This window comes from Xiphophorus couchianus, chromosome 2 (assembly GCF_001444195.1).
Source record: "Xiphophorus couchianus chromosome 2, X_couchianus-1.0, whole genome shotgun sequence".
In the NCBI taxonomy this organism is placed as follows: domain Eukaryota; kingdom Metazoa; phylum Chordata; class Actinopteri; order Cyprinodontiformes; family Poeciliidae; genus Xiphophorus; species Xiphophorus couchianus.
Window position 1 is genome coordinate 546,049 of NC_040229.1, and position 11,970 is coordinate 558,018.

At 38.4% G+C, this 11,970-nt stretch overlaps 1 protein-coding gene across 2 annotated transcripts in view; it reads right to left on the minus strand.

Moving 5' to 3' along the window:
• Positions 1–2,068: 2,068 nt before the first annotated feature.
• The window catches only part of taok2b (TAO kinase 2b), a 33,503-nt gene continuing 23,601 nt past the window's right edge, over positions 2,069–11,970 (minus strand). The window contains exons 18-21 of one of the 2 annotated variants that reach the window (XM_028030939.1): positions 8,377–8,589; positions 5,953–6,135; positions 4,444–5,402; positions 2,069–2,673 (exon numbers count right to left, since the gene is read on the minus strand). In XM_028030939.1, coding sequence (XP_027886740.1) covers positions 4,479–5,402; positions 5,953–6,135; positions 8,377–8,589 — 1,320 coding nt within the window. In that variant the 3' untranslated portion in view covers positions 2,069–2,673; positions 4,444–4,478. Of the gene's footprint in view, positions 2,674–3,162; positions 5,403–5,952; positions 6,136–8,376; positions 8,590–11,970 lie in introns of those variants that run through there. The other variant, XM_028030931.1, reaches the window with a different exon arrangement.

Below are 11,970 nucleotides of genomic sequence, written 5' to 3' on the forward strand. Positions count from 1 at the left end.
ATAAAACCAAGTTAATGTGTTAATATCAATTTATTGTCTTTTTTTAAAATCATTTTTTAAATCCACCCCTTGTTTCCCATTTCCAACAACACACATCAACCCATCTTGTGTTCCCTCCTCAAGCTTATGTCCAGTGATTAATCTCACCCCTTCCCCACCCAATAAAACCCCCAACGCCCCCAAAATAACCTCGACTCCATGAGCCCGCGTTCTCCTTTTCCGAAGCTGGAGGCTAACAAGCAACCACACCAACGTCCACGCCGTCCCAAAGCCCGCAGAGTCTTCGTTTTTACAAGGAGTTTATGCATGCACTGAGACTCCAACCGAGCATAAAGTATTAGTGTTACACAGAGGGGCGTTGTCTTGAGCTGGTGTTGCTGAGTCTTACAAACTGCAGGGCGATTATCTTCCTCCTCCTCCTTCTTCTGTTTAAACCAGAAAAAAAAAGAGCATCATGCCCACAGTAGTAAATAAAACCCTTTGCGTGAACACTGATTGCTTCAGACGGGCTGCTGTGAAGGGCTCCTGGGGGCCACAGCAGCTCAGTCGGGGGCCCGTCCCGTCATCCCTCCGTCTTTCTGTCCACTGCCTGCATGCTGCATCCTTCGGCAGTTTGATCCTCGCAAAACACAAATAAACCAAAACGAAAAGTAAACCGGTGTTTACATTCCAGTGGCCTGTATATATAGATTTTTTTTTTTATTGTCGTTTTTCTCCAAAGAGAGTCCAAAGGAAGGGGGTCAGAGGTCAGGCGGGGTGGCTTGCTTGGAGTGTCCTTTTATCTTAAATAGTCGTTAGTCTTATTTTTTTATAAAAAGAAAGTGGCATTATAACTAGACTTTACCGCTCGACACACGTACATAAATCATTAACAGTTATTAACGATCTCCTTATTAATAGTTTTTGATTTCTTAGACACACCACACCTGACAATGCAACAGATTCATCAGCTATTGTTATAGTTCTATGTTTTTACAGTAAACAGTGGGCCCCCTTTTTGCTTCTCGCAAGAAAAAACGTGAACATGATCACGACAACGATTACACCAGGATTAGTTATGGTAATATCGACACCTATAGAAAAAAATGCAGCTGGAGTTCAACTTTGGAGTATATAAAAAAAATTACTATCATTGTCTTTGTTCAGCTATAAAACCAAATGATTTCTGTTCTTAATATTCCCATAAATATCTACAGTAAAAGGTTAAAAAAAAAAAAAAAAACTGGGACAAGTGATTCTAAATGCGGTAAACTGGGACGGATACAGTACTGTTCAATGTGTTTGTTCATTTTTTTTCTATTTTATGTACATCTATGTCATGCACTGGAGTGACACTTATATCGAGATATTCAGTATGTCAGAAAGCTTTGTTTTATACAAGTTCCTCGTCCACGGAAGAGTCTTTTTACAAACATTCTGTGTTTTCAGTTCAGTCATGAAATAAATTTATATTAATAATAATAATAATAATAATAACAACAATAAAAAGTGGATGGCACAACATCCCTTTAAGAACCCCTTGAAGGCATTGGTGACGTTCCAAGCAAATTGTTTTTGTGTTTTTACACAGTTTAAAAAAAATAAATAAATAACAGCAGTTCAAAAATGTTTTCTGAATTTCATCTTTGACTTTTGTTTCAGCATCTGGACACAAAACAAAAACATCTTCCTTTTTTCCCTCCCATGTCTTCTTTCTTTCTCCGTTCCAGAGCAGAACATCATAGAAGAAGACGGCAGGGTTTCTACACAGCTTCAAGCTTAAACCCAACGCAGGTTCCAGAGTCCTCGGTCCGGTTTGACCCGTTTTAAAAGTACAAACAGAAATTAATAAACGAAAGGAAGGAATTGAGAAGAAGGGAGGAAAGCAAGAAGAAAAACAATTAAATGAAGAAGGGAAGGAAGGAGTAATGGAAGGAAGAAAGGAAGAAAAATTAACAAAAGAAGAAAGGATGGAAAAAAATGGAAAGAAGGGAAATGAATGAACAGAAGAAGGAAGGAATAATGGAAAGAAGAATGGAAAAGAAATGAAAGGAAAAATGGAAAGAAGGATGAAAGACCAATAGAAGGAAGGGAAACAAAAGGAAGAAAGGAAAAAATGGAAGGAAGGATGGGAAACGAATGAACAGAGGAAAGAAGAACAAAAGGAAGAAAGGAAAACAAATGGTTGAAAGAACGGCTGAAAACAAATGAAAGAAATGGAAGATGATTGTATGATGCAACCTTGATTCAACAATGGGATATGGAATAAATACAAATATCTTTCCATACTCTCTTATTTCTTCATATGTTCCCAAAACTTTCCATCGCTAATCTCCATAAAAATAATCTGCAGGCTGTGTAGGAACCCTGAGACACGGCCGCCGTCTCTGCAGCCGCAGGAGGAAACAAAGGCCAAACGTTCCCCCGGTTACACGTCCTGCCTTACATTTTCATACAGTAACAGAGATAAAAACGCTGAACAGAATCGTCTAGCACCACCGTCATCCAGTGGTGACACAGGTGGTTACATTCCTCCCCTTGTTATATCCGTGAGAATGGGAGAAACCTTCTCTACCCACCCTGAGTCTAAAGAGGCAGGATGCAGCTCGGTGACCCCGGTTTGCCCCTTCCTCATGACCGCTGGGACTTTTTGTGCACAAAGTTCTGCATCTCAACGGTTCCAGGAGTTGAAATCTGTCCAGAAGACAGAGAAAGGCGGTAAAGGGAGTATAGATAGTTCCCGCATGACGTCACACCTCCTTCAGCCAGGTGCTATGCCGCCATTTTGATAGTACGGGAAGCAGCTTTCCAATTCAGTGATGGCGCACAAGAGAACGGCGATGCTTGTGGTTTGATTCAAGGGTGTAAAAACAAAGGCGATAAGACAGTAAACGACCTGTGCATGGGAGCAAACTTCGCTGCTAAGCATGAATGAGAGCTGCTGGCTAATATCCAGAGGAAACGGAAAGCTTCGGCATGGATTTGCTCTGATCACTTTATTAGCGGTAGGGATATTTTCAAATGTTTCTAAAATTAAGCAAACTGTGACAATGTCAGTCAATAACCGTAATTATGGAAGAGGATTAGGGCCAACAAAAAAAATGAAATGAAGCTATAAGACGGCATTGGCCATCGTAGATAGGGGAATAAATACATTTATGCCAAAAAAAGAAAATTTGGTGTCTATCCTTGTCAAAATCTAAATAAATAAATGTTCTTAGGTGTATATCAATTATGTAGTTAGTATATGAAAATAATTCCATAAATGTTTCTTTGTTGCTACAGGATTTGTAAACCGGCGCTTTAGCCCGTCCCAAATTTATCTGGTAGATTAGAATTTTAAGACTAGATTTCCCTGATGGTGCATAAGAAATTTAAACATTTCTGATTCTTCTGAGAAGAAGTTATAATTCAGACGAAAAAAGTCAGAATTCGCACACAAGCATGATTGACAACGCTAAGATCCACCTCTTAACTCTGATTGGTTGTTTCTAAAAACACATTTTAAAATAAAATTTTTGAGCATTCTCAACAGACTCAGTATTCAGGACTAGGAATTGCAATTCTCTATACAATTGATTTTTTTTTCTTCCTGAATCTTGACCAAAATGGCATTTTGAGAAAATTTTTAATACGACAGTATTATTGTTTATCGCAATAATTTCCTGGACAGTTTATTGTCCAGGAACATGTATTATCGTAACAGGCCTGCTGCTGCTTCTGTAGCTGCATTTCCAGTAACCATAAAATTGCAAAATTGGAATTTTGAAAATAAACTCGTTAATGGAAACACAACAAAATGTTTTTTGATAAAGTTTTGCACTTGGATGAGGTGTTTTTTGGTGGCCGTATTGAAATAGATGCATTTCGAAAACTGCAATGAAAATACTTTGTGCATCACACGACTTTTGTGATGAATATTGGATGTTAGTACTGGCGGAAACGTTGAAGACAACAACAGTAAGTGGTAGGAGGATGATTTATTTTTGTTTTTTTTGCATCGCACAGTTCATAAAAAGCTGTAGCAGGTCTGTAAAATCATAGACTCCAATTTCCCCCAAACGCCACACACTTAGCTCCTCCGAACTGTAAGGAGTTTGTCGCCCCAACGCCTGACTAACACGCCAACATCTCTTTTGATTGGCTGATAAATGAGTGCTAGTCCCATGGATGAATTATGAATATATCTCATGTAACTGTTGACATCATAACAGTTACTTATCGTCATAAGTAATAACTTATCGTGTGAACAAGCTTCTATTTTAATTTAATTTCTTATTTACTAGAAACACCGCTATTGTGAAACTGTGTTTTTTTTATATATCAACAAAATATCGACAAATTTGTACCCACATTTGTAATGGACAGACAGCTACTGTTCACCGGTTGCCTACCAATATGGCGGCTTTCTTCTGGTCGGGTCTTGTGGGAACTATCTATAGAGACGCAGCCTGTGATAGCTACCTTCACCTTCCTCGCTGCCGCGCCTCTGAAGGCTCCTAAGAGTAGGAGAGGTGGGAGCCGTTGGAGATGTGCGAAGTGACCGAGGTGCTTCGGCTCAGGACGCCGTCGCTGCCGCCGGCGCCTCCAGGCCCGCCGCCGGACGCCGTCCTCCTCAGCGGCTGGGGGCTGTTCCTCAGGGCCATCAGGTTGGGTGTACCACGAACCACCAGCCCTCCGCCTCCGTATATCCCGCCTTGCGACGAGGAGGAGGAAGATGAGGAGGATGAAGGGCCGGAGATGGAGGGTGGAGCCGGTGGAGGAGGAGGAAGCATGGCCAGGGACTGGGAGGAGGAGCGAGAGGGTAGCTGATGGGAGAAGGGCAGGGGGTGTGGGTGGGCCAGGTCACCGCCGGAGCCTCGCACTCCGGCCCACTCCCGCTCCCTCTCCTTCTCCCGCTCTCTCTCCCGCTCCCGGTAGAGCTGCGGCGTGCTCTGGTGGTGGTAGTGCTGCGGCAGGTGGTGGCGCTGGTGGTGGGAGGAAGACGAGGAGGAGGAGGAGGAAGAGGAGGCAGAGGAGCGGGATGAGTGGTGCATGTCCCTGCCGTCCCGCCCGTGCCCCAGAACCATCCCCAAACCGTGGGAGGAAGAGGAGGACGACTCGCTCCTCCGGTCGCTGGCGCCGCTGCCGATGCCGCTGCTGCTGCTGCTGTTGTGGCTGCGGCGGGACAGCTGCTGCGACGACATGTTCTGCTGGTGCACGCCGTGGCTCCAGTGCCCGGCGGAGCGGGAGCCGGACGGCTGGGCGTTGGAGTAGCCCTGCTTGGCGTAGGCGTCGCCGGGCACGCCGGTCAGCGCCATGTTGCTGAAGCCCAGGCGGAGGCTCTCCGAGTCGAAGGCCTCGATCTCGCTGGCCTGCCGCTCCAACAAGGTGCGGATGCGTTCAGAGCGCTCGTTCTGCAGGGACAACATCTCCTCCTCGATCTGCAAAAACAAAAACATGTTTTACATTCTGGGTTTTAGGCTCCTGTCAAGGTTTGCAAAGAGGGCAGGGTTGCCAGGTCTGACAGTTTAGAACCTAAAAACAAAGCAAAATTCGCCCAACTCCAAAAAAAACCATCCCAAATCCCAACCGCTAATGAAATTCATGTTGGTGGCGCCAGTTATATTCAGAATTTTGTGTCTCATAAGTCATCAACTGCATTCGGACTTGTGACAATTTCCATTTTTGTTTATCTATTATATTCTGACCAGAACCAGATCCAGTTGGAACTGCAAAGGACTCGACTCTTTGAGCTCAATGAAATTTTACTTTATTGTATTGATATGTCCTTTTAAATCATGATGTATGTTTTACAACTACGTAGTTGCATTTAACCAACGTTTAATCATTGAGTCTGGAGATTTCAAAGTAAATTAACTAATAGGAAAAGTGCAATAACACAACATTTTATTAAGTTTTCTACTTTTCTGACACATAATGGCAACGTTGTAAAAGCATGTTCCATAGGCTTTGCTAATGTTTAAGGCTGACCCTCTGCTCCAGCAGGGCGCGGCGGATGGACACCCTCTGCTCCAGGTCCTTCACCTCCCTCTCGTGCTGCGTGTCGGTGTGAATCTTGATCTTGCTCTGATAGGCGTTGAGCAGCTCCAGCTCCTGCTGCAGCTGCATTCGCAGTACCTTGTACTCCGCCTCCTGGGTCTCGTCCAACCGCAACTAACAGGGAAAAGACGGAGAAAGTCGGGTTAAAAGCGCAAAATTTATTCTGATGAATAACACAGAAAAACAAATGGAGGAAAAAAGGGCAAAACTTTAAACTTGGTTAAGATTCAACTGCAGAATTCAAAATTCCCGTCAGATTAGAAGATAAATACCCACAATACTTTGCATTTTTTCATATTTACAGGCAAACATGTTATATCTGCAGTCAGATATTTGAGCTTGTAACACAAACAAATTAGAAATTTTTTGCTTATGCAACTTAAAGTTATGGACTGGAAAATAAAACTGTAGAATGACCGTTTGCAGTTCTTTATAATCCATAAAATGTTTAGAAAATCTGCTGTGCATAATAATTTGGAACAGTGCATTTTGAGTTTTTTATTTCTGAAAAAAATACTGTTCTCATGGGGAGCTTTGTTCAGTAAAATTTTATTTATTCTGTAATAGTTCATGACTTGAAAATTATACTGACCATCATTTGCATTGACCATTTAGAAAAATCTGAGAAAATATCACTTGCATAATAATTTGGAACACAAGTTATGTCTTCTTGCAGCGTTTCAGTAAATAAAAATATGTTTTTGACCTCAGAGGTTATTCACATTTCTGACACAAACAAGGGCAGCAGGGATTTGGCTTACTGAGCTTAAATGGCGCGCTGCCATGTGAGGTAATTACAGTTTCCTCCCCCTCTTCATTCCTCTCACAATAAATTATTCAGGAAAAAACCCAAAGCTTTGTCTCTGCATGACGACGAAGTTGAAGGTGGGAGCGCTCCTGAAAAATCCAGGGCGGAGAAAATGTCAAACAAAATAAATTTCTGACTTTTGCTGTTGAATTGTGATTTAAATCAGATTAAAATGTTTAGATTACAATGTGGGGCATTTAATCCCAACTGATGCCCTAAACTGGAATCGAACGGGATCCATCTATTCCACTTTAAACTGCCTTGAACAGGGCTGGTGCAAGATTATATGGAGCCCTGGGCAGAACTTAATTTGGGGTCCATAAATACAGATTTAGTGAATCCCAATCATAATTGGTTGATTTTTCTTTCTTGAAAAAGATAGAAAATCAAACTCTTAACAATAGATTAGATTGTTACTATGGTAACCCAACAAACAATGAGGATTATTTGCTGCACTTTTTCAAGGTAAACTTGCAAATTCCTTTAAATCTAAAATAAAAATAATTTTAAACTATTAAAATCTTTTAATTTATCTAAGTTAACAAATACAGTATAAGCATTTTAGCTCTATAGTATGTGAGAAGCATTCGAGACCCAAATGGAAGAATAAAAATGTAAATAAAAGAAGTTAATAGAATAGGCTAACTCGCATTATAGCCGTGCTACATATGAAACGTTATATGAAGTTTTAGTGAAACTGTGCTGCTAAATTGAAATATGAAGCTCGACTCCAGACCCCTGCTGCCTCTGAACTTTACTTGAAACCAGGCGTGTCAAACACATTTTCATTCTGGGCCACATCAAAATCACAAAGGTCCACAAAGGGACTATAAAATATTCATAAAACTACCCATTAAACTGTTGAAATGTTTATAAATAATTTATTCTGTATTCAATGAGAACTTCTTGAAATTAAATAATGTGGTACAGTTTTGGTATATTTTGGCAGTGAACTACGACGACATGTACCATTTCCAACAAAAAACACAGAAATACTAATCTAAGAAATTTTCTATAAAAACAAGGAAACTTCCCAGCTCCAAAAGTCAGACATCTGCAAGAAAAAAAAGAATCTGGGAGGAATATTTGACTTCTGAAACTCATATTTTTCCTAATTATTTAGGAAAATATGAGGGGGTTTTTAATAGCAAATATTTTTAAAATTTGCTTAAAAAAAAACAACAACCCTCAAATTTGAAATTAATCTCAGATATTTTAAAAATAAAATCATGGGAATTTCAGAGTTGAAACTCAGAAAACCTCCAAAAAGTAAAAATATATCTTACTTTTGAAATGCTGAAATAAATAAAAACATCCTAGAAAAACTTCTGAGATGAATCTCAAAATTTTTCTAGAATAGCTTCAAGCTGTTTCTAATAATTTGTCAACTTCTCAAGCTCAGAAATGTTCAAGAAATTTTCTGAAATCTCAGAATTTCTGAGTTTTTGGTGGAAACCTGCGGCTGACTTGCGTCTTTGCCTCTGGGCCGTGTTCTAAACCCAAAGTACCGGCTCTGGTCGGGTTCTGTGGGAAGGGAAGCGACTCACAGCCTGAGTGGACAGCATGTCGTTGATGGAGTGGTCGTACTGCTCGGCCAGGATGGCCAGCTTCCGGGTCTGCTCGTCCTTCAGCCGCTTCAGAACCGCCTTGTGCTCCGACTTGGGCGTGTTCTCCAGCAGGTGGTTCCGTAGCGCCTTGTACTGCCGGGTCTGGATCTTACAGGTGTCCTGGAACTGGCGCTTTATCTGGAGCTCTTTGGACTGAAGGAGAGACGAGAGAAACCGGGCTGAAAAAACCCCAAAAGCTCTGGTGGTTCAGAAAACACAGGAATGAATAAATAAACTTTACTTTTAAGATTAATAAAAGTGATTTGGAAAAGAAGATCCAGTCTGTAATGCAGAACCGGATCACTCCAGAACCTTTAACTTGATTAATGATATTAATACTAAGTGGATTTTTCATTAGCAACTTTATTATCAAGGTCATCACACTTCAAAAACACAAAATCTTACTGAATATCTTTGGTTTAATTTCTAGTGCAAATATCTTGGTGCACTTTAAATAAGACACAACTAACAACTTACAGTAACTTCAGTAAGAAATAGGAGCTTATTTAATTCCTTAATATGGATGAAAAAGTGCTAGTTGTACTGTGCCGTTACCTAGCAACCTCAGCCAAGCCCAGCTCGTTACCTAGCAACAGCTCTATTTCCACTGGCAGATTATTTGACTAATAACATGGAAAAATGTTTTATGAATAATCTGCCAGTGGAATTAGCATTTTTTACAATCAATATTAAGGAATTATTGTCTTAAAATAAGCAAATATCTTGCTGAAAAGTTACTTATAAGTTAACATTTTTAAATTTCAAGTGCGTTAAAATATTTGGATTATAAACCAGGCAAATACTTTGTAAACCTTTGTGTTTTTGCAGTGCGTTAAAACGATTCAGGAGGCAGTTTTGCATCCAGGCTCAGTAGAAATTTGGTGACTTGTGGTTTAGGTGTTTGATGTAATTCAAGGCTCCAACATATTTTACATTTAAAAGTTTCTGAGTATTATTATTTTTCCACACATACAGACAAAAACAGTATTTCCATCCACAACCAATTTCTTCTGTTGTCAGCAATCAAATGTTAATACAGAAAATCAAACTGGATAGATACAAAACGGAGTTTATAAATGATTATTAAAGAGTAAAAATTATCCAAGCCTACCCAAAGTAATCACTTCCCCTTCTTAAATCATGAATTTAAATTTTGGAGTTTTTCTGATTACTTTCTAACCTGTTCACTACAGAAGACACTTAATCTGAATCTGTATTACAACACGAAGCAGGCTACAAATCAGTCTGCAGAGGTGGATTGTGACTAATTACATTTAGTTTAGTAACTTTTTGGATAAAAAATCAGTAGTTTTACTGCACAGTATTTTTTTTGAGTAAAATCTTTGGCTCCTTTACTCACATTTATGTTTGAGTGAGACCTCTTGTTTGTAGACAAGCTTTGTTCTAAAATAAGACTGTGGATAACTTTACCTTATTATAGAAATTACCTGCAGTTAGTTTTGGTTTGATCAGTTTAATTTTCTTTTTGCCTGAATTTATGGTTCTGTAATCACAGGGCCGGTCCAAAGTCATATGGGGCCTTAAGCAGAACTTGATTTGGGGCCCGTTCTCATGTTCAGACCTCAACAGGTTTTTTTTATTATTATTTGCAGAGGAGTGTTATAAAGCTCAAACACAAAGAAAAGGTTAGCCATGTGACGCTGGATTGTAACCATAGCAACAAGAATCACACCATGACGCTAATTTTACAAAGTAAACTTTACAATCCAACTTCATTGATGCGGAAACCATCAAATTAATCAGAATTTTCTCGTTCTCTATAAACGAATTTTTAGACCTGTGTTTAAATCCAAGTATTTATGGAAGGATAAGTGAGCTGATCGCTGCTTTTACTCATTACTGCAGGGTGTTGATGTGCAAATTAAGTCCAAAAAGTTATAAAATTATAGCATATCAAAGAAACACCAAAAAAAGCAGCAAAAGTATCGTTTTAAATATGGAATTCTGGTGATTTTTGACGGTAATTTTACAATATTTACCTTCTTATTCTGCACGTCAACAACTTGCCGTAATGTGAGTTGATGGGTTGCCGTACCTGTGCAGGTGTGTGATTACCCACCTGTCTGTGGTCTCAGTCAGTCCCTCAAAAACCAAAACTGCTCTGCTGAAAATAGAAAGCTGATAATTTGATGGGTAAACGAACCAAAACAGAAAACATTATGATTAGTTTTGTAGAAAATCTTTAAATGATTGTTTTAAATAATGGTTTTATTTTTATTTGAGAAAAAGTAAAACCCATCTCTGATTGTCTATGTCATATATTTTAACTTAAATTTGTATCTTATAGAAACTTGGAAAGCTTTACCATTTCCTGTTTTTCTGTTCTTATTCAGATCTGGAAAACACAAAACATCATCAACATGTTCAGTTTGGAGAAAATGTTCAGTTTTAATATATTTCTTCTAGCTGGAGGTAATATTACCGTTTCTGAGGAGCCTAGTCAAAGTTCAGGCGTGGAGCTCGAAGTTATCAAAAATAAAAATAATTTTTTTTAAATTTAAAAAGCTATTCAGTAATTAAAATACAAGCTTGACAGCTGGAATGCCAATAAATGTAACTCCTCTGATAATTGCAAAGTATTTTTAAGAGTTTTGGGGCCATGTTGAAAAATAATATTACTAGAATAAAGTCATAATATTATCAGAATAAGATCAGCATTATTGGAAAAAAGTCTATTTTGAGAATAAAGCCAATATTACAACTTTATTCTGTTAAGACTATTCTGGTAATATTATTGAATATATATATATGTACATATATATATATGTATCTATATATATATATTTCTTAGGATGGCCCTAATAATTTGTCGTAATTTTTGACTAAAATGTAAAAAAACAATCTTTTTCTTCCAAAGTTTTTACACCTTTCACATCTTTTCAGAGATTTCTGCCACATTTCTGGAACTCATAGTAACCAGGATTATGTAAAAATTGATTTCCTGAACTTTGTTTTCTAGAATCATAACTGGTTTATTTCTCAGAGTGATTTTTACGCCGCTTGGCCTCACCTTTCACAAGATCAATCCATCTGAATGGATTTCACTTTAACAGTGTTTTCCATAACATTGAGCAACTTTTAGGAAAAAATAAATAAATATTAATAGCACTAAAAAATGCTACGTTTACTTGAGTACAACTTTGTTTCATTTCTCAACTCTGGTTGCTTAATTAAATGGAATAAAAGTACAAGAACAATAATGTGGTGCATTTATCAGTTTAGAAGTATCTTTAAAGAATAAGATCAAAGCATAATTTTTATTTCTGCATTAACTTTTTTTATTTGGTTGATGTAATATATTCTAATGATAAATGTCAGAAAACAGGCTGAAAATCATCATAATTAATAAATAAGTGCTTGTAAATACTGTTTTATTTAGTGAACTGAGTTTCTGAAATAAAGAAACTTTTCAATAATATTAAAATATATTCGAATTTATAGCCATATAACTATTTTTAATTTTTTCAAATTAATTTGTTAAGATCAAACAGTTCTTGAGTAGCAATTTTGCCA